This window comes from Colletotrichum costaricense (assembly GCF_030867565.1).
Source record: "Colletotrichum costaricense strain IMI 309622 chromosome Unknown Scaffold_10.1, whole genome shotgun sequence".
Classification (NCBI taxonomy): Eukaryota; Fungi; Ascomycota; class Sordariomycetes; order Glomerellales; family Glomerellaceae; genus Colletotrichum; species Colletotrichum costaricense.
In genome coordinates this window covers 613,353-635,027 of record NW_026848239.1, presented here as the reverse complement: position 1 = coordinate 635,027, position 21,675 = coordinate 613,353, and the positions used below count along the sequence as shown (strand labels likewise).

General features: G+C 52.5%; 8 protein-coding genes across 8 annotated transcripts; 3 read left to right on the top strand and 5 right to left on the bottom strand.

Annotated features, from left to right (window-relative positions):
* Window positions 1-1,046: 1,046 nt before the first annotated feature.
* Window positions 1,047-3,211, top strand: CCOS01_09810 (uncharacterized protein; the record flags this gene model as incomplete). Its single annotated transcript, XM_060457967.1, has 5 exons — window positions 1,047-1,110; window positions 1,164-1,298; window positions 1,356-1,507; window positions 1,570-1,872; window positions 1,919-3,211. The coding sequence occupies 5 exons, from the start codon at window positions 1,047-1,049 to the stop codon at window positions 3,209-3,211; spliced, it is 1,947 nt and encodes a 648-aa protein (XP_060311132.1).
* A 2,086-nt stretch (window positions 3,212-5,297) lies between these two features.
* Window positions 5,298-7,064, top strand: CCOS01_09809 (tannase; the record flags this gene model as incomplete). The annotated part of the gene is made up of 1 exon (XM_060457966.1): window positions 5,298-7,064. One exon carries the CDS (start codon window positions 5,298-5,300, stop codon window positions 7,062-7,064), a length of 1,767 nt encoding a protein of 588 aa, XP_060311131.1.
* A 253-nt stretch (window positions 7,065-7,317) lies between these two features.
* CCOS01_09808 (major facilitator superfamily transporter) lies at window positions 7,318-9,082 on the bottom strand (the record flags this gene model as incomplete). The annotated part of the gene is made up of 5 exons (XM_060457965.1): window positions 7,318-8,267; window positions 8,338-8,463; window positions 8,517-8,689; window positions 8,740-8,887; window positions 8,947-9,082. The coding sequence occupies 5 exons, from the start codon at window positions 9,080-9,082 to the stop codon at window positions 7,318-7,320; spliced, it is 1,533 nt and encodes a 510-aa protein (XP_060311130.1).
* Window positions 9,083-9,743: 661 nt separating this feature from the next.
* On the bottom strand, window positions 9,744-10,838 carry CCOS01_09807 (asparaginase; the record flags this gene model as incomplete). The annotated part of the gene is made up of 1 exon (XM_060457964.1): window positions 9,744-10,838. The coding sequence occupies one exon, from the start codon at window positions 10,836-10,838 to the stop codon at window positions 9,744-9,746; it is 1,095 nt and encodes a 364-aa protein (XP_060311129.1).
* Window positions 10,839-11,479: 641 nt separating this feature from the next.
* On the bottom strand, window positions 11,480-12,816 carry CCOS01_09806 (aminotransferase class-III; the record flags this gene model as incomplete). Its single annotated transcript, XM_060457963.1, has 2 exons — window positions 11,480-12,271; window positions 12,331-12,816. The coding sequence occupies 2 exons, from the start codon at window positions 12,814-12,816 to the stop codon at window positions 11,480-11,482; spliced, it is 1,278 nt and encodes a 425-aa protein (XP_060311128.1).
* A 911-nt stretch (window positions 12,817-13,727) lies between these two features.
* CCOS01_09805 (major facilitator superfamily transporter) lies at window positions 13,728-15,955 on the bottom strand (the record flags this gene model as incomplete). The annotated part of the gene is made up of 5 exons (XM_060457962.1): window positions 13,728-14,311; window positions 14,382-14,828; window positions 14,930-14,998; window positions 15,103-15,343; window positions 15,404-15,955. 5 exons carry the CDS (start codon window positions 15,953-15,955, stop codon window positions 13,728-13,730), a joined length of 1,893 nt encoding a protein of 630 aa, XP_060311127.1.
* A 1,195-nt stretch (window positions 15,956-17,150) lies between these two features.
* On the top strand, window positions 17,151-18,017 carry CCOS01_09804 (uncharacterized protein; the record flags this gene model as incomplete). The annotated part of the gene is made up of 3 exons (XM_060457961.1): window positions 17,151-17,793; window positions 17,856-17,935; window positions 17,994-18,017. 3 exons carry the CDS (start codon window positions 17,151-17,153, stop codon window positions 18,015-18,017), a joined length of 747 nt encoding a protein of 248 aa, XP_060311126.1.
* Window positions 18,018-19,848: 1,831 nt separating this feature from the next.
* Window positions 19,849-20,638, bottom strand: CCOS01_09803 (uncharacterized protein; the record flags this gene model as incomplete). The annotated part of the gene is made up of 2 exons (XM_060457960.1): window positions 19,849-20,343; window positions 20,399-20,638. 2 exons carry the CDS (start codon window positions 20,636-20,638, stop codon window positions 19,849-19,851), a joined length of 735 nt encoding a protein of 244 aa, XP_060311125.1.
* Window positions 20,639-21,675: the final 1,037 nt, after the last annotated feature.

Below are 21,675 nucleotides of genomic sequence, written 5' to 3'. Positions count from 1 at the left end.
ACTGATCTTTGGGCTTGACGGAATTGCATGTGGCTTGAAGTAGGAGGAATCAACCGTGGCTGCTTGTGGCTTGCTGGCGATCACACATCACATATCGCGATGGACCTGCGGCCGCATCCATGAACGCGTAGCAGCTCATGGTCTGGAACAGGGGCCAAAGTCCAAGTATGCAGTACTGCTTGGCAAATGCTATGCTCCACCAAGATGGAAATGTGTCTCGAGTCTTGGTGTGTGATGTGTAGTGAGGCTGAGACCAAGAGACTAGCTTGGAGCTGAAGCTCTCACCAGCGACTGTGATGAGGTATGAGGATACGAAGCCTGAGCGTCTACTTCAGGCATTCATCTCAGTCACTATTTTGCACATATTACTGCTTGTTTTTATACTTTCCCCGCATGTTCTATCACCATCAACTCGTTCCTTTTAGAGGAACAGACGCTGTTATTCGAACCAGCCACTCCTGAATGTCTTTCAAAACCTTTCGCAACCTAGTATGAAGAATCTCGCACAGATGAAGCGACTTGAAGTATTCGAAGGCGCAGCAAGCCCCCTCAGTCTCCAGAATGATTGCCTTTCCACTCCTCATGCCGAGTCCTCGAACGCAGTATGATGCATCTTTGGCACACCGCTCAGCCTCGACACTCTGATTTGATCTTTCACATGGCAATGTTTGAGTTGAGATGTGATGAAAGCCAGAGCTGGAGTAAAGTGGCTGGCTGGAGGCTGATCATGCACGCGACGGGCCTACCCGAGATGGCGAATGTGAGACAGAGACGGCTGAGGCGTGCTGGAAGCCAGTATCAACGGCATCCCACATCTGCCAACGTACACTATTGAGGTACTCATAGTTGCCACTTGGAAAGGAATCATGAAGTTAGTATCATCCAAATTTTGACATAAAAGCTGGTTGTGTTCACTTCTCCCAGTCCTTCCAAGCATCCAGTCCTCAAGCTGTTCAGATCATCACGATTTCCCTGTCTTTTCAACCTTCATACAAACATCCACCTCATCTACTTACATTATTGAAGCATCTGCTCCATCTTACAACATGTCTTCCGACGGAACCAAAGGCCCTGTAATTATCAAAGGCATCCAAGATGGCTTCGAAGGAAGTGCGCCTTCCTCTAACCCAGTCTTGGTAATCTAGAATGCTTACAATCTCAAGAGGAACCGCCCGTTCGACTGGAGTTGCGTGACATGGCCAAACATCAACCGGATCAATTCACCCTGTTCCTCTTGGGGCTTGAGCGGTTCAAAAACGTCGCCGAGGATCAGCCGCTTTCCTACTTCCAGATAGCTGGTATGTGAGCACTTTCTATTGATCCGAACTTTCGAGCTCGAGTTCACATCTCGCCAGGCATCCATGGGAGACCTGCCCTGAAGTGGCCAAACCAAGATTGGAACCTTGTCGGAGAGAACTTCGATCCCAAGCGAGGGTATGGAGGATACTGTACGCACAGTTCAATCTTGTTCCTCACGTGGCATCGTGTCTATCTCGCTCTCTTTGAGGTAAGAACATGCACAGCTGAAGATTGTGACACCTATCGCCGAAGCTAAGACTCAGACTCCAGACCGAGCTTTACAAACACGTTGACTTCATTGCCAAAGAGTTTGGAAAGGATGGAGAGACGAAGTACGCCAAGGCCGCCAAATCATTCCGAATGCCGTACTGGGATTGGGCTCGACCTGAACTTCCACTGTTTCCAGACGAAGCTCTCTCTGCAACTAGACACACCGTGGTGAGACCTAAGAGTCAGCAAGGAGACCCTGATAAATACCCCGAGGAGATCAATCCCCTAAGTTCATACGAATTTGGGGCATACTCCAAAGCTCAGAGAGATAAGAATGACCCCGACTATGTCCGAATCCTTCGAGTAAGATCCACGCATCACCTCCCCAAGCTTTAGCTTACTCTCCTAGAAAAATGTGAAAACGCTGCGAATGTTTGGTAACATCGACGATCCCAAAGCCAAAGCGGAAGCTATCCGCATATTCACCAGACAGGACATCGGCATCAAGGGTATGAACGTGTCTGAGAGAGTCCTGTTCCTTCTCCAGGCGTACACGGACTTTGGAGCCGTGTCAAACAACGGCGAGTTCGGTTCTGATGATAATCCGTTCAACAATTGGGGTAGCATTGAGGATGTTCACAATGCCGTTCACGGATACATTGGAGGAGGGTACATGGGCAGCCCAGCTTTCGCTGCCTTTGACCCCATATTCTGGCTTCACCACACCAACATCGATCGACTATTCGCCATTTGGCAAGTATGCAACCCTGGAAAATGGGTCACGCCGCAGAAGTCAGTTTTTCCGACCATAGTCCGGCCAGAAAAATCGGATGAGGACACTGATACCGCCTTACCTCCATTCGCTCGCTCGATAGGTGCAAATGGCAAGCAGGAGTTTTGGACTTCGAACGGAACGGAAAACACCAAAGATTTTGGTTACATCTACCCAGAGACTCGGAGCGTCTTTAACTCCAGGGAGGCTATCATCAATGAGGTGGATCGAATCTACTTGAAGCGGGCCTCCTTCGCCAACATCTTGCGAAGCAACCCAGCGGACGTCGACACTTTGAATGTGCTTCGAGACCGCGCGAAGACCCACCTGAAGTCCTCTCCCGATGATAATCCTCAGCTTCCACAGGGTCGTGATCTTCGTATCTTGGCAGCCAACGATAAATATCTCGAGTGGCTTGTTAACATCAGGGCCGACAAAGCTGAGCTGCACGGTAATTACATTGTCAACGTCTTCCTCGGCGACCCCTCGGAAGATATCCCTCCACTTCTGTACGTGAAGGATCACACCCACGTTGGATCATTCGCCACCTTTGGCCAGGACGAAGAAACTCCTTGCGCGAACTGCAAGAAGGGCCAGGAAGAGAACCAGAGAATCACCGGTCAAATCCCTCTGACAATTGCTCTGGTAGAGCGCTATTTGGCAGGACAAGTTGACGGTCTCACACCTGACCATGTGATCGACTACCTCAAGGCCAACATCCGATGGAAGATTACACTTCCCACTGGAGAGCCTAAATCACCCGAAGAGACTCAAAATCTCCTCATCTGTGTTGTATCCAACGAGGTAACCATCAATGCCAGCAGACCATTGGAGGTTCCGAAGTATTCTGACGTGGTCACTCCCTACCCGGAGATTACCAACCACATTCCTGAATCCTACGGTACCGGGTACGATGGGCACAATTTCTAGGCCGACCATGATTTTATCGCGTATATTGTCGGTGAAGGATTGGCCGAGTTGGTCAATGATTGGGTTCTCGAGAAGCCTTTTCGGATGAGGGTTCTACAATATGTCATTCGAGTTTATCGGCAGTCTTAGTATCAAAGAATCTCAGAGTGTACTCGCGACCTACTTTGTGAAATTTCTCGAGGAATTCGACTGGATTTGCTGATATGGACCTGTTGATAAGTGCAACATTCGTTGGCAAGTCGTTAGATCCTCCCTAAGTTCTATCCTATCTATATAGACCTAGGTATGATATTCATCTTGTGCTGAAGTCGTAGTAGGAGGAGCGTTGTGTGATCTACGACGAGATCTCCTGGTTCCCAACGGCTCCAGCCACGATACTTTGCTCTTCATTTAGCAAATGATAGCTTCAGTCGATGGCATCGGGATGTGGGATGTAAAGACTCCAGAACAATAGTGATTAGTCTTGAACTACTTCTTCTGGTAGATTAAAGGATAAAAATTCCGCGCAAAGGTCAAGCGTAAACTAGCTCACATGCCCACCTGTTGTTCTCAGTCTTGCCTTTTGATAGGCCAGTGGCCTCCCTTTTCATATCTCCCTTGCCCTATACCTTAATTCGGGGCAGTACTCGCCTGTTTCGTAGGCTGTAAATGACGGCCAGATTAGTATTCCTCAGCCAGATCAAGCAAAGAAGCTGGTCCGCTGAAATTCGTGATTGGCCGAACCTAGCTCGGGTTAGCCCCACTAGAACCATCGGCTCAAATCCCGGCCGTAGATTGGAGGCGCCCCCACAACGGCCTCCGAGAGACAGCGCTAGAACGGTGCTCCCGTTCTTTACTCCCACGGCAACATCCGCCACCAAAAGAAAGAAGTGGCTAGAATGTGAAGAAAGCTGGAGAAAGAAATTACACTCGGCCGTTGGATGGAGAGACAAATTCATCATCACTACCCACAACCCGTTGGCCGAATCGGTCCCGTGACGGGAGTTGGCTGTGTGCTCAGCACACTGAGCAGATTTTAGCTAGCATTCGTGGGTTTTGCCTAGCCCCCTTTCCAAGAAACCCAAAAGCTTTGTGGGGTTGTACCGAAGAAAGTGTACTACTGTGGCTTGTGGTCACTTTTTCCCCGGCGGACTTTAGATCTTTTTTTATCAACTTTGTTCAGGGGGCATAGAGCTGTGGGACCTTCATAGACATGTTTATGCTCTTTGCTGGGATGACATTGACTAGAAACGTTCAGGCGGTGCTGAATCTTAGCCTGGGGTTCACTCATGCCACTGAGGGTGTCTTGCACTGCTCCCAATGCACCCCTTATGAAATGCCCATAGATTTCACTAATGAGTTCTGGGTGGCAGATTCTTCCCCTATTTTGATTCAATCATACTGAAAGCGAGAACTCCAACGAGAAAGTGGCGTGGTACTGAGACACTGTTCTGATTGACACGTTCTCGAAGTCGGATGCCAGGCCGGGAGCTCAATGTCTTTCGTGAATCGTCAAGCCGCATTCGAATTAGACTCAACGCCGCAACACGTTTCCATCCACGTCTTGTAGAAAGACGCGTCACAAATCAGACTACACTGCATTCAAAGATTGTCCAGGACCAGTGTGACGCGGCATACCGGTGGTCAGGGTACCAAGGATCATTGGACGAACCAGCAAACAACCCTCCAAGCGTCGGGAGTTGGATCCCCACCCGAACAAGGTTTCGTCCGGACCATCAGCCCTACCATCATCTCTTCCATTCACGCTAGCAGTAACTGACGTAAACTGAACCTGTAGAAGTAGGTCTCCACGGTCGAACTGGGGTCGATGCGAGAATACGGCTCGCACGTCTGTACACTGCGCCCCGGCGCTATGAGGCGTACAGACGGACCACGTGTGGAGCCGCGTCTACTATGGCAACGCCGTCGCCGAGGACTCGGGAACCGCAGCATCGGGATCAGTTTTCAAGCTTGTTATAAAGATGTCTGCCCGGGCACGATGTTGTTGATGATTTTAGAAGGCATCACCGCCATCATTCGCTCTCTCTTCTCCCATTCACTCACTTGTCTTTCCTCCACACCGACTTGAACTTCACATTCTTCTAATATGTCTAAGTACTCCAAGGCGGCTCTCCGCGCTTTGGCGGTCAGAGCCAGCACATCTTCCCTGGCAGATGTGTGTACTGTCGAGAATGTGCAGAACGCTCTGCCTTCCAACGGCACTCTTCTCGGCATCGACCTGGTCCCCTCTTCGGTCACTGCCAGCCCGGTCTACAATGCCACCAGCGGCGGTGGTATGATGGGCGGCAGCAGCACCCCTCTCACATACTGCAACGTCACCGTGGCCTATACCCACACGGGCAAGGGCGACACCGTCAACCTCAAGTACGCCTTCCCGAGCCCCGACGTCTTCAAGAACCGCTTCTACGTTGCTGGCGGTGGCGGTTTCTCCCTCTCCTCCGACTCCACTGGCGGTATCTCTTACGGCGCTGCCGGAGGTGCCACCGATGCCGGCTACGACGCCTTCAACAACAGCTACGATGAGGTCGTCCTTTACGGAAACGGCTCCATCAACTGGGATGCTACCCACATGTTCGGGTACCAGGCCCTGGGCGAGATGACCCAGGTCGGCAAGGCCATCACCAAGGGATTCTACAGCATGGGCACCGACGACAAGGTCTACACCTACTACGAGGGCTGCTCTGACGGTGGCCGCGAGGGTATGAGCCAGGTCCAGCGCTGGGGTGAGGAGTACGACGGTGTCATCGCCGGTGCCCCGGCCTTCCGCTTCGCCCAGCAGCAGGTTCTCCACGTCTACTCGTCTGCCGTCGAGCATACCCAGGACTACTACCCGCCCCCTTGCGAGCTGGCCAAGATTGTTAACTCTACCATTGCCGCCTGCGACGGCCTCGACGGCCGTGTCGACGGAGTCATCTCCCGTACTGACCTCTGCAAGCTCCAGTTCGACCTGAAGTCCACCATCGGCGAGTCTTACTACTGCGCCGCAAAGACCAGCAGCTCTCTCGGCTTTGGCTTCAACAAGAGACAGGCCCAGGGCAGCACCACCAGCTACCAGCCCGAGCAGAACGGCACTGTCACCGAGCAGGCCGTCGCCGTCGCTCAGGCCATCTACGATGGTGTCTTCAACTCTCAGGGCCAGCGCGCCTACCTGTCCTGGCAAATCGGCTCCGAGCCTGGCGACGCCGCTACAGTTTACAACAACGAGACCGACACCTGGGAGCTCAGCATCCCCTCCACCGGCGGCGAATACGTCACCAAGTTCGTCCAGCTCCTCGACCTCGACAACCTCTCCGACATGAACAACATCACCTACGACACTCTCGTCGAGTGGATGAACACCGGCATGATCCGCTACCTCGACAGCCTCCAGACCACCCTCCCCGACCTGACCCCCTTCCAGTCCTCGGGCGGCAAGCTCCTCCACTACCACGGCGAGTCCGACTCCAGCATCCCCGCTGCCTCCTCCGTTCACTACTGGCAGTCCGTCCGCTCCGTCATGTACCCCGATGCCAAGGATGAGGAGGCCATCAAGTCCCTCGAGGACTGGTACCAGTTCTACCTGGTCCCCGGCGCCGGCCACTGCGGCACCAACAGCCTCCAGCCCGGCCCTTACCCCCAGAACAACATGAACATCATGATCGACTGGGTGGAGAACGGCAACAAGCCCAGCCGCCTCAACGCCACCGTCACCTCGTCCACCAACGTCAACGCTGGCGAGACCCAGATGCTTTGCCAGTGGCCTACCCGTCCCGTCTGGCGCGGCAACAGCTCCGACTTTGACTGCGTCAACGATGCTAAGTCGATTGACAGCTGGACTTACACCTTCCCTGCCTTCAAGGTCCCTGTTTACTAAGTGCTCATGGGATGGCGATCGAGATTGGCTGTCTTTCTGTCATCCAAGGTCAAGATGAGATAGGATCCAGGAAAGGTGCAGGATCAAAGTTTCTTTTTTATTCATTATCGCTCTGGGGCATGTAGCATGTAGTAGGCCCAAGATGCGACTGTACATAGCTTAGCTTTCATTTCAGTACATACATGTTTTCCAAAGAACTATAACATTGATGGCCAAGTTCGTATACCGTATGACAAATATGATGAGATAGTTGTCAAATCGATGTGATCTTGTCATCGCCCGTCTCCTCGTTAACCCTTACAGCAGCCGGATCGTCTTCCCTAGCGTCCATGTCGCTCTTTCCTTTCAATTCTACTGAAGATGCCACGCCAACTTCGGACCGGGTGCTTGTCTCCTCGTCAGTGGACCCAGTGTCGTGCTTCTTGTCCCTTTTCAAATAGTAGTGCATGATCCAGGTGAACACAATCAACGCGATCGCGCATCCCAGACAGAACGAGAAGCCTTTCCTGTACCTCGGCGACTCCACTGTCGGGAATGTGAGCAAGGGCGTCCATGCCGTCGAGCTTTGCGACAGCAAGTTAATAAGAACCAAAGTGAAGCTCCGTTCCTCGGGGCTGTCTCGCAGCAGGTTGTTGACCCATCCATGGAACACAGAAGAAAGAGCGTTGGACCAATACATGGTCGCGAATCCGAACCAGAGACCGCCCTCGGGAACAGTCCATATCGTCAGGAAGATGAGACCGATGGCGTTGAGGACCGAACAAATCGTGATCGACCAGGCCGGACCAAGGAACATGTCCGAAGCGAAGCAGGCGATGAGGGTGTAGGCGATTCCCAGCGCGGGAGAGATCGTGCCCAGCTCATTGATGCGTGCGGCGCTATACCGCCCAAGACTCTTGATCCAGAGCAGGTAGGAGCCCGTGTTCTTGTGGATGCCTGCGTTCCAAAAGAGGACGTCAGTCGTGATGACGAGCCAGAAGCGGAAGCCGAGCAGGGTGCGCTTGATGTGGCCAAACTTCATCTTGCCGTGCAAGACGTGGCCGTGTTTCTCGAGGCGTTCGCGGGCGGTCTCGATGTCCTTGTCGTTGACGCACCACCTGTTGGGCTGGTCTATGGTACCGGGGATTACGAAGAAGCCGAAAATACCGACGGGGATGGTGATAAGCGCACAGATGATGTACATCCATCGCCAGCCTTCCATGCCTGTGGTATTTTTCTCCCGTTAGCGATTGAGGGGATCATGAGAGTGAGTTTTGGCGGTGATTGTTCGTACCGTGAACTCCTTCAAGCGAGCTTGATGCGCCGGCCTGGATAAGACCGGCTGTCAATGTGCCGGCAGCAAGACCGGTATAGAAGATACCGCCGCGACGAGCAATTTCGTGGCCTCGATACCATGAGCCTTTCTCAGAGTCAGCGATGAGCCCGAACATCATTCAAGTCTTCAGTGCGTACCAAACACGTAATGCATTGCTGGGAAGAATGCGGCCTCGAACCATCCGACCATAAATCTGTAAGCGGCCAGTTCAGCGTAAGAGTGGACGCGATACTGTAGAAGCGTGAATACCCCCCACAGAACGTCGCACATTGGGATGAGATATTGGATTGGGACATAGGTCATGATGAAACTGGTTTCCTGTTAGTGTATAACAGCAGATCCGGGGAGCATTATCCATACAGGAAAGGGATCTGGCCCAAGACTGATCCAAGAGTGAACAGCGTTTGGAGCTGAACAAGCTCGTTTCCGTAGAACCCGAGATCCTCCTTCATACCGGCGACGTAGGCATTGTTCAAATTGGATTGATCGACATATTTGACCCAGTAGCCTTTCGAGCTGAACGTTAGCCCGATAGCCGGGAGACTACGCGAGAAGGATAGAGCGTACCGAGGACCGAGTAAGGTACCAAGAGGAGGTCAATCTTCGTGATGAGACGCCTCTCCTCCTTCGTATCATCTGGCGAGAACCATCTCCACTCCCACCACTTATCTCTTGGGACCGACTCTTTCAGAGCAGATGCCATCGTCGCAGAGTCTTTGAGGCAATCGACCAGAGACCTCTAAGATGAGAACGATTGAGAGTTGGAAATAGTTCGAGACATACTCGCTCGGCGACGGATAGCGAGTTGATAAATAACGATTCGTGAGCCCTCGTTCAAGCTGAATCCCACTCGGAAGTTGCCCGCCATTGCGCAATTCTTACCGAGCTCCTGAGGAGCAGCGTCAAGCTCAGCACTTCAATGGATGGTCGCAGTGAATCCCGCCGATGCGGCCAAAAGTGGACTCGTGGTATCGTCGAGATGTGGGAAGAGAGAACAATTGAACTGCCAAGAGGATAGGATTTTGCGATATCGGTAGAGAGTTTTATCGACCAGGTACTCAAATGTTTGGATTGGCTGGTCATCCTGCAAGTTAGCTGGCGAAAGCCAGGCATGTCAATGGTGTGCTGCAACCCCACAATGGTGATAGACAACCTTGCTTTGACGTCTTTTGGAGTTGAACCTCATTCGACCAGTCTCGCGTGGTGCATAGCCGCATCTGACCCATGTAGCGCAGAGAGCCTAGATCTTGTGTTGAAGGAAACTTAGTCATTCGTTGTGAAGTCGAGTCTCAGTCTGTCCGGGGGTACGATGAAATAAGATCTATTCATCAACAACTCTCATATGGAGTAGACCCAAGCGTTTTCTACCTCAATTCTGACTCGACGCGCAAAGATCGGGTGACAACAACGGGCGGCACAGTCACAACTTCAGTAGCGTTCATCTTACCACCTCTGAAGGCGTACGTAAAAGTCCACCCAGACCCAGCACCGCCGTGTTCACCCTTATTGTTGACAACAACAATACCGCTCGACACAGCCGGATACTTCTTGACCATGCGAACTACGGCATCTCTCGCCGCCTCCTGGGGGCTCATTCCTCTTCGCATGCTCTCCACAGCCTGATAACAGGGCAAGAAACGCATCATGATGTCACCGTCGCCAGTCGCGCCGCATGCTCCGACATCACCGTCAACGTAAGAACCGGAACCTGTGATCGGGCCGTCGCCAACGCGTCCGGGTACCTTGAAGGAAGCTCCATTGGTAGAGGTACCAGCCGCCATGATCCCATTCGCATCCAGAGCCATCATGGATATGGTGTCGTGTGACGCCTGCGCTGAATTCGGCGCAATGAGGTCAAAGTAGCCAGAAGAGCTGGAGTCGAGCTCCACGGGCGCGTACGGCCCGCACGCGGCCTTGGGATCCGGCGTGACGTTCTGCCTGTAATTCGACTGGCAGTTCCCGGCCCGCCAGGCGGCGCACCGCTCCGCCGAGGCCTCGGTAGTCAAGCTCTCGGCGACGAAGCCGTTCTCGATGGCGAATTCCGTCGCGAGGTCTCCGGCCAGCATGGTGTGCGAGGTATACTCGAGCACGTGGCGAGCGACGCCAATGGCGTTCTTGACGCGGCGCAGGGCGGCAACGGAGCCGGACTTCATGGTAACGCCGTCCATGATCATGGCGTCGAGGGTGGTCTCGCAGTTCTCGCCGGGGGAGCCGCCGAAGCCGACGCTGCCGTCGCATTGGTTCGCCTCACAGGTCGCGCAGCCGATCTCGACGGCGTCGAGGGCCGAGGTGCCCGGCTTGACGAGTGCCTGGTAGGCGGCGTCTGTGGCTGCTGTGAAGGGGCCGCCCCAGGTGTTGATGACCATGGGAAACCCCGGCGATGCTTGACCGAGGACGCGGTGCCCGGTGAGAAGGGAGAGGAGGAGTGGGGCGAGGGTGCGGGGGCGGAGGTCCGGCATTGTGGGCGGCTTCCGGAGACGATGCCGGATTAGTGAATGAAGGTCCAAGGGGAAGATGAGAGGGGCTCAATGGCTCGATAGCATGAGCTTGGCGGCTATTTGCCAGAATGAGTGACGATGGCGCAAGTAGGATGAGGTGAGACTGGCCGACCGGTTTGCGTAGGGAGGCTTTAATAAAGAGCACGGTCGCTCAAACCACCGTGCCGGTGTTGGTGTTGTTTACCCCGCGCGATAGGCTGATCTGCGCCGATAAACAGGGGTCAAGGGGGCATTTGGATGCTGGGTCCGAAGCGGATAAAGGTTGGAATTGCAGTTGATACCACGTTACCCTTGGGTTGCCAAGCAAAAGCCAATGCTGCGCTATCAACCTTCCTTTCTAAGTATCATGACGAGGAGGTTGGTGATGCCAAGAAAGGATATTGGAGAGGATATCGGCGGTTAGTTAAAGCCTAGGCCATAACCTCTGGCTTGAAAAGAATGACCCAAGCGGACGACGATATGTGGAAATTGCGGCAGCCGAGTGAGGGAGAGGGTGAGATCGACAGCATTTATTTTGACATTGTCTATGAGCTAGCAGCATGTCGACGCTAATTTGCCTTTGATCTAGGCCGAGATCAAAGGCTGAAGCTTACAAAGATCTCTCACAACATTTCTGCGCAGAAGTCCTTGACCGCATCCAGAACCTTGTTGATATGCTCTTCCCCATGAGTAAGGTTCAGCGCAAGGAATCCACGACGTCCGACGTATATCCTCTTGCTGAGAAGGTAAAAGAAGAAGAGATCCTGCAACTTGCCTGCCGAAGGACCCTGGAAGTGCAAGCCAATCGCACTCCCATAGCCAGTCAGCGTGACAATGGACGCATCCTTGGAGCCGAACACTTCACGCAGCTCGTCGCGAAGCTTGTTCCCCAGCTCATTGTTCCTCTCAAGCGCCGTTCTCGACAAAAGCTTGGTGGCAGCGACACCCGCCGTCATGGAGAAGACGTTGTTGTTCCATGTTCCCGAATGGAAGAGACTCCGCGGTCCCTGTGGGTCGTACAGGTCCATGATGTCCTTGCGCCCACCAAACGCGCCAAACGAGAAGCCGCCGCCGAAGTGCTTGCCGATGGTGGTCATGTCCGGCGTGATGCCGTAGATGTCTTGCAAGCCGCCGTAGTTGAGTCGCGAGGTGATGACCTCGTCAAAGATGAGGATGGCGCCGATGCGCGTGGCTTCGTCGCGGAGGAACTGGAGGAACTCTTTTGACCCCTCAAGCATTCCTGCTGCGCCTTGCATTGGTTCCACAATGATGATGCCGATATCGTCGGTGATTTGCGATCGGGTGTACTCAATGTCGTTGTACCGGCCGTACGCGAAATCGTGGGGAAGAATCAGCGGGTTGTTGGGCGTGAAAGCTAATGTGCCACCGTGATAACCATCTTCAAACACCAAGACCTGAGCGTGGGGCATGATTTAGCGAAAGATCTCGGGCTCGAGGAACTGTTACAGCCTACCTTCTTTCTTCCAATGAAATGCAACGCCGTACCAATCGCCATGGTGTTCGCTTCAGTTCCCGAATTGCAAAACCTGATGGCATCGACGCTCTGGAATCTCTCAACCAATAGGGCAGCCAATTCGCCCTCCTTGGGACTCGGCCCGCCCAGAGTGAATCCCGACTTGGTAACGCTGTTGATCGCAGCGATGATGTCTGGGTGAGAGTGGCCGAACATACCGGCGCAATATTCGGACACGAAGTCGAGGTACTCGGCGCCGTCCACGGATATCAGGTGACAGTCGTGGCCTCCGGAGAAAGCCAATGGGAAAGGCAGGTAATGCAGCACGGATCTAGTTGTACCCCCAGGTAGCGACCCTGAGGCTGTCTTGTTGACTTGCAGCGAGCCCTGGTTCTCTGCGACATACTGTTCGACGTATGTGTTCAATTGCTGCTCGATGTTCGCCGCAGGCTGAGCTGCCTCCCCGTTTTGTTGGAGTTCCACCATGATTGCTCGATTGCGGAGTACACAGTCTAAAGATGCTTCACGTCTTGCTGGTGAGTCTTTCATCGATGAACAAGAGGAGATAGGAACATGCGCATACCTTTCTAATCAATTGATGGATTAAATACTGGCGAACTTTGCCGCGGGACCAGGTCCGATCTGACCGCTTCTGTCAATGTTGTGTGTTCTTCGTGGACTATAGATAAGATGAACCCCGCTCGGGTATGCGACATCGGGATGCCGAATCATGTTCGGGAAATTTGTGCCAGCCAAAATCTCGGGATAGATGCACTAGCCAAGGGCTCATACCCGAGAATGGGGAGACTTCTTCCAAGTATAGCTTGAATTCGTTCTCAAACCTCAGCATACGATCGACCCAGATGTATGAACTGTCAGGTTTCTTTCCCGAAAGCGAAATGGCTCGAAAGCCGACAGACTGCTTGGCAGCATGAATTGGGTGTCAGGTTGTGTGCTGCTCATCGTGTGTGGGAGAGGAGGCCCATGAACCAATGGTTTTACACGATTTCTCCCCGGACCCATGTGTCAAACACCTCGTTTCCGCCAAGACTCGGCACTCACGTTCCCTGTTGTACACCAAAGAGGGTCGAATTTATCCTTGTGTTGAAGAGAAGAGAAAGGGGACGAAGCGAGAAATTTTCTAGTTGTGCAAGTGTGAAACTAGGTGGACTCTTGATGCCGCCTCTAGCACTGCTATTGAATGTAAATCTATGGAGTTCTATCCTGCTTTTTGTTTTGCCCAAAATATGATGTTCAACTTCCTTTCGCAGAATCACCAAATCATGCACGCTCAACGCTACAGACTTATGATAATGCATCGACCGGTAGGCGTCACAGACGCGGCCTCACCAAGCCACAAGGTGTGACGACTAATGCAACGCAGAGACTTTGTGGCCTCATGCCTTCTCGTTGTTCGACGTCTTCTCCCTCATCCTCGCCGCCCTCCAAGTCTGTCCCCAGTACCAGTGTATCACCGCCAACGGCCCAACAGCAACCGTGACGAGGGCCAAGCCCAAGAACGCGGCGCCAGGCCCCGTGGTGGCAACAAAGTTGTCTACCAACGCGACGCCAATAGCTCCCAGACCGCACCTGACCAAGTTATTAATCGCGGTGGCACTAGCACCCTTTCCAGGACACAGGTCGGTGACGAGGGTCTGATTGAGGGCAAAGACGGCGTTGCTGGTCGCAGCGATGAAGAACTGGAGGACGAGTGGGACTGCGATCCAGCCTGATCGCGAAGTGATGGAGGGGAAGTTGAGGGAGAGGCCGTAGCCGCCTGTGGAAGCGACGAAGATGAGGACGATCCAGGGGAGACGACGAAGGCGGGCGCGCTCTATGGGGAACTTAGCGGGCATGTTCTTCCCTGAGAGCTTTTCTGTTCCTGCTATGTTATGAGATGTCTTGTACTCTTCTTCCATCTCGAGATAGTCTTTTGTCATTAGCTTGCCCACGATTGCGGATCCAACAATGGTTCCAAGTCCTGTCCTACATGTAAGCGAGTCTCCTTCTTGATAAGGGAGAAAGAAGGTGAAGGTGGGAAGGTTACTTACCATTAGGTAGAAATGCGAGGCCCGTTTGTAAGTCACTAAGTCCGAACAGCTCCTTGAACAGGATGGTGGTGCTCGACGTGACCATAGTCCATATGGTATAGACCACGCCACCAAACACCAAGTTGATCAAAATGTCCTTCTGAATCAACAGCCGCAACGGTTCCACAAAGGTCATCAATGTCACCTTCTTCCGCGGAATGGGTTCATCCGGGTCTTCGAGGTACTCTGGCTCCTTGCCAAGGTACCATATGATCGGCTTGTAAATGCCACCCAAACGAAGCGAGCCGTTCCCGGCAATGCTCCGCATGGTTTCAGGCAGCCAAAACACAATCACCAAGGTGACTATAGAAGAAAGAATAAGGAGAAAGACAAAGATGGACCGGAACCCGAGGAAGTTGGCGAGCAGGCCGCCGAGCACAGGCCCGACTGCTATGCTGAAGTTTCGGACTACGAGGTGTTAGCTCCGAGCTCACCAGGAGATAAAACCGAGTCACCGAGCAAAACACCGTAATGCGTGTGAAACAGCGATAGGGCCCATAGTGACTTACTCGCCTGGTAGAAACTAATAAATGCTCCCCGTTCAGCCGGGGGAGAAATATCCTGGATCACGCCGTTTCCTGTTGCACAGGTCAGCAAAAGGAATTACGACGACTTTTTCTTGGCTAAATTTAGAGGTTCAAGGGAGAAAACAAAGGGTTGTATTTTCCCGTATGTAACTTACCAATGCTCACGGTTGAGGCACTTCCGGCGGCTTGCAAGCCCCTGAAGAGCAGAAGAACTGTGAAATTGGGAGAGAAGCTCAGTCCGATGTTGGCAATGATGTACACGGCGAACGAGGCGATGTAGATTGGCCTTCTGCCCAGAGCATCCGAGATCGAGCCCCAAATTAGCGGGGAGATGCCTTGAATGATCAAGTACGACGTGATGGTCAGAGAAACCATCTGCGAGCTGACATTGAGATCCTATGAGATTTCGTGAATTAGAGAATTTCCGAGGATTCCGGCTGAATGAACAGGACTTACCCGTGCGATCGTATCGAGAGCTGGGAAATAGATGTTGGAAGAAAGACCAGAGAACAATCCGGCGGCTCCGATGATGACGATAACAACCCATTTCTGCTTCTTCGTGAAGACGTGGTAAGGCGGTTCTGGCTCCAGCTCCTGTACGGCAGTTCCTTCATCGCCACTGCTGTTGTCGTCGAACGGGTTCTGAGCTTCACGCGGAGCAGAATTCCCTTCTATTGAGTTTTGATCCGCAAACGGGTCACGGAACTCAGTGCCGTGGGGATCATTCTCGCTCTCCGTGATGGAAGGCAGTGAGTTCGGCCGGCCGAAGAAGATGGACGAGTTGCTGCTGCGCGAGCTGGCAACGCTGAGACTCCTGCTGAGAGATCTCGAGCGGTCTCTGACGGACGTCCTCGTTGGCGAAATGTACTCGTCGTGGTCTCGGTCTTGAGAGAGTTCAGTGTCGCTAGTGAGAAGGTGCAAGCCGCCCATGGCTGTGGCAGAGATCCTTCTGGCTATGCTGGGTCTCGCGGCTCGAGACTCCAAGGTCTCACTGCTAGGGCGTTCCATGGCTGTGAGGAGTTTGGCGATGTTGCTTGAGCGCCTTCGACTGAGATGTCGAAATGAAGGTCTTGTCGTTCTCTTTTTGGTCTGAAGAAAGATACGACGATTTTCAAGAGGAACCACTGTTGATGATATTTGACTGATCCTCTCTCTCCTCGGGAGACCCGATTATCCACAAACCAAGCACAGTTCACTCTCAGAGTAACACTATCTGAGGCCAAGACAATTTGCGGAGTTCATTTTCAGACTAACACCGGCTCTTGCAGCAGAATTCCTCGACTTCAGGAAGATGGGGCCGTGACCGCCCTGGGGTTCAACGGCAACCAGTTGCCGACGTCACGTCAAGACACATCATCCCACACAGCCCGCAGATACTGCCAAAAATAAGTTCAGTGAACTGGCACAAGGTTTATCGAGCCTCGAGAGTTATTGATCGACCAAGGGTGATTTGCGGCTAGGCCACGTCCCGGGGCGAAGGGGCCGCAAAAGATTAGAGCTGACTCTGGACCCAATGCCCTCTGAACCAGTTGTGTTATACGCAAACCCGCGCTCGCTACGGGATGTTACTGGTCCGTTGTCCAGTAAGCGTGAAACTTGTTCCAGGATGTAGCGCCGAGCCTAAAACGCCTGCCGGGCTGATAGGTTTTGCGGCGGCAGATTTTGAAGTATACACGTCCGCACCCGCGCAGGGAAGTCTCAGACGAAGATGGAAAGAGGTAGAGAAAATGGAGAGAAAGCAAAGACAATCCATGCCAAGAATAGACAATCCCTGCGACAGCTTGGGCACGATATGTCAATGACAACGACAACAGGCCGATATCTACGACAGGCGACCCCCTCCGGATCCCACTCTCCCACATATGCCTCCAAGATCTGCCACAGTCCCCTCACGACGCTCAAGCCCTCCTTTGATCGGTCCACCACGTGGATTCAACTAAGCAACTGATAGACCGGCTACTTTACCGCTGCCAAGTCCTTTCAAGAGAAGTCCAGTCGTCTCGTCTCAGAAACATGGCACGCCAGCCTCAGAATCTTGGATAGGTATCCCACGGGGTCCACCGAACCCATCGCTCTGGGATTGACAGTTCATCCGTGTAAGTCAAACGCCTCTCCCGCTCTGGTCTAAAATGACTGAACACCCAAAAACTAACATTCTCTTCACAGTGATCAACCACACAGACTTACAGCTAATTGGAACAACATGGTTGGCCTTTCGATGAACCGTAGGAGAGGTCCTCCTCCCAAACTTCGGCTCGACATTCCTCAAGACCAACATCAAGTCCAAGATCCAGAACAACATCAAGAGCGAGCCGTGAAGTCGCCAGGACCTCTGACTCCGAACAGACCTCTCATAGGCTCTGAAATTCCTATGCTCCCAGCTCCTGAGCGAACCACCACAACATCTACTCATGTTCCTCTTCCATCCAATGGTCCAGCGGATACGCTTCCCCAGATCCCAACGACCACTCAGCCTGCGGTATTACCCTCATCGAGCGCACCACCAAGGGCTGTTACTCCTCCTTCAACGCCAATCTCTAGCGCACCCCCAAAGTCACCAACTCTTCGCCCAAGCGTGTCGATATCAAAAACTACAGTGTTCATCACAACAACGAAACCTCAAATCTCAGTCATCCCAAGCCCTACAAACACAGTATTTGTCACCGCTGCGCCCCAGACGATCACAGTGACTGCACCATCTGTCCCTCTACCGTCAAATGACCTGAACGGCGACAGTGGAAGCAAGCCCCAACCTCAACCTCAACCATCAGCCATCGGCTCAACGCAAGGCGTTTCCTTCACCAGTGGATCTGGTGTTGCCGTCCTTGGGGTACTCGGGGGCATCGGTAAGAGAGACAACAATGTGGAACCTTGTAATGTTGTCATAAACTGACCCGTTTCAAAACAGCGGCTGCATCTATTCTAGCAATGGCTGGGTTGATATTCTGGCGCAAGCGGAAGAACCGGAACAGCATGGGCTCGGGAGGGGTATGAACGCTTTCCCTCATCGACTAGTATCTTTCCTGCTAACCTAATCTCGTGATAGATATTGACCGGAAAGTCGCAATAGAGAAGACGGATCACGACAGGCAAACCAGTGGGACATAAAATGAAGTGTTGTCACACGGCCGGGCTGGCCTCAATTTCTTTTCTTGTGTCACTTTGGGAAATTTGGAATCATAGACAAGGCGGCCTCTATCAAACTACAGCTCTGCCTCCCCAAAGACTATCGTTCAGGAACGAGGGGTTAGATTTTGGCAGTAAATTTTCTAGTGTTACAGGGTAATCACAATTTGAAAAGTTCATTGATAATTACAGTACATCGTCTATTCTCAAACCGCTCTCAGCCGGCAACTGAGTGATTGTCCCCACCACAATCAGTAGACCCTTGTCAGGCTTCGGCCGCCTTGAGATTCCCGCAAACTCGAACACAAAACATGAGGAGAATTTGGTCAAGGGTGAGAGGGTAAATCTTTACGCAACGCTCACAGATGAGCGGTTATGAGCGGATCTTTACATGCAGCAGTGCCCAATTTCTTTGTCAAGTATACAACATCGCGGCCCACCGGAAGTGCAACAGCTTCTTACGTAGTAGTATCCTCAACAAGGCATCAAGTCTCTCATAGGCTGTAGGCTTTAGACAGGGAATACCAACTACGATTGCTCGAGGCGCCACGATAACACGTGTCAGCGGTTTGGTGCTGTTTACTGCGTAGTATCTGTTTTCCGCGCATAGATCCATGTCGTCAAGGGATGCGGCAGCATTGCAGCAAGAGTTGCATCTACATTGGTTGTGGAGACTGAATGAAGCTTGTCTCCTGAGCTTTCGTATTCTAGAGTAGTCGAAGAGTCAGAGGCACGTGGGGGCACAATTCGAACATGTTCACTTTGGTTTTGTGGTACCCCTATTCTAGCCGATCTGCAGTTCCGCTTTATTAGACTTAGAGGCACCCTATCAGTGAAACGATCAAACAAAACCTTGTTTCATCTACCCGTATTAGTGATCCACATTTTCAACGTCGCGTCTTGCGGCTGTGTTATGTGAAGAATCTCTGACACCTACACTAAAAGTCCAGTCTGAGTTGTCAGCAGAGCGGCGGACCTATCGGGTTCAACTTCAATAAACTCGTTGCACTAGACTCTTGTGGGGCTCAATGCCACATAGCATTGATAGTCAACGCTACCTTCTAATCAGGAGCTCTACAGGGCAGAGCCAGGATGATGTTCTGCTTCTCGGAGTTCGGGAAGTATACCCGTGAGGCTCGGTCACCGATCGAGAAATGGGGGGCCTCCTTGCGTCAAATACCTGGTATAGATGCCGATTGTAATGGAACTTCGAGTGGGGACATATCGTAACTATGATGCAGAGTATGATAGTTCATTAACTCACCGCACCTATGCAGAGGTTTTGCAAGAGGGGTTCGGCAATAGGCCCACTCAAGTTACGCTGTCTTAGCTAGACTACGTCAACCCGAGGTGGCTTCGGGAGCTGTGCCCGGGGAACATGCAGTCCAGCAAGGTGTGATTTGAGATACGGCTAGGAGCCTGCCAGAATAAGTAAGACCACGAATGCAACTCATGCAAGGTGCGGTTATCACCTGCAGCAGTCCAGTAACAAATTTTCAGTCAAACTTCTCAAGCCACATAGCTTCGAACGTTAACCCTATCTTCTACTTTCTCTGCAACTCTCAAGAGGCTTTTCTGACGACGGCGAGATTGTACTGCTGAGCTCGCCAGTAACAGAATCTCTCAAGATGTTTGGTGTTTCCACGTGCCGTATGTTAGAGCTGTTTATTGCTCCATGACTCTCGGACTGGATTTTGCAAGCTAACAGATCGAAACTGCCATGTAAAGGTAAGCCAATGAAATAGACCCCATTTGCGAAACGATAGCAAGACTCACTAAAGAATGACAGGAAAGATGCATTCCAAGGTGTACACAAATCGGTCGATCTGTCTGGGAGTCGTGGTAGGCGTGTTCAGTAGCGACGGGTGGAAAGTGTAGGTGATGGACCTCGACACCCCGATCAATGCCAGAGAAGACACTCGTATCTCCGTGCTGCGCATCAAGTGACCCCACAAGCTAATGTTCAGCGCAGCCCTCAACGACCTCTTCTTCGTCGACGCGAATTTCCGGAGTAAGTAGAAGGCGCTCAGACATTCCAGAAGCGCCAGGAGCACAAAATATCCGACGTGAGCAAAGTCGACAACCTTCGAGGCAGTGTTGTTGGTTTCGTCGTAAATGCCCACGACTCGAGCTATCAAGATCGTGCCGCGAAGGCCGGTGATGCCGGCAAACAGAATCCAGAAGGCCGTCAGGTAAATTGTCCGACTGCGGCCCGTCAACATGTGAGTCAACATGGCGTACGAGTAGAATGATATGCCGGCTTCTTGGACCTGGACTGGGTGTTAATCATGGAACTCGCGGTCAGGGGTCAGGCGGATGTTGTACCAGCCAGAAAGTATCGGCGAACGCGGACGCGAGCGCCCTGTCCAATGGTGAACTATCCGTGTAGAATATTCGGAAACATAGCCCATTCGCGATGGCACAGGCCATGCTCGTGATGATCGGGACCAGCGCGATGCTTGAGAATTTCGTGATGCTGATGACGATGAAGCCCAGGAAAACGTTCGAGATGCCGATAGTGCTCAGAATAGCCCAGCATTGCTCAAAGTAAAGCTCAGCCGCCATCTTGTTTCATCGCACTTGCTGAGTGCTGCTATAGACGATAGAACAGCCAGGTGCAAACGCTCTGGATTCGTTGGTTACCCGTTCCTAGTATAGGTATGAAGCGTGAAAAGAAGATCAGATCGGGCTGAAGAGTGTGGGCCCAGACCCTGATGCTGGGTTAACTATATTTGCCGGTGGGAGGAGGCACGAGTGACATACAAGTAGGCATTGGTTCGGCTCGTACTTCGCATTCAAGACCGCACAATTGGATCATATCAATGTTGGCTTGAAGGATCGCGGGACATTTCGCTAGACTGGCAGGGCAAAGACAGGGTTTCTTCCGTAGTAGTGGACTTTAGTTCCCAGCAGCCCATCATACCAGCTTCTGGCAGTGTTGCCCAATCGCTGGCTCGCCCTCCCGTATTGTCTTGCGTGAAGTCGCACAAATCCATTCCGGGGCTCTGGGGGCCGACGTAGGCACGGTAGGCTAGGGCTCGGAGTGTGGCAGGCCAAGTCTTCAAGCGTCTGAGTGGGAAAGACGCCATAGAGCGATCGCAGCATTATTCCCCGATCGCCAGTATCGAGTGGCTTGCTCCCTTACAGATGCGGCACTGCTAGCTCGCCCAGCCCTACTAGTAGTACATCCTACAAAGCGAATAGATAAAAGCCACCCGCTGACGCCGGTACCATAATCAAAGAATGGTTGTTAAGTCGGTTCGCCATGGGAGATTTGAGTTCAGCAGATCTACGAACTAATACAACAAAACATTACACAGTCAAGGATTTATTCAAGTCTTCAAAAGCAAACTTGGCACTGTAAGGAGGAGGAGGAGTCATGGGAGTCAAGGGTCTCGCTTTTCAGCGAAGCCCGAGCGCCCCGCCCTTTTCACACCCCGGTCTCTTGTCGGGGGGAGCTTGTGCCACCCACTCAGCCCCAGAATTCAATATCAAAGCCGTTGAATCTACCCGGCGACCAGAGCCTCGGAATTGATTATTCCCTCCCATCCTGTCGGTGATTGCGCTAAGCGATGGTCTAGACCTGCTCATATAGCCTTCGT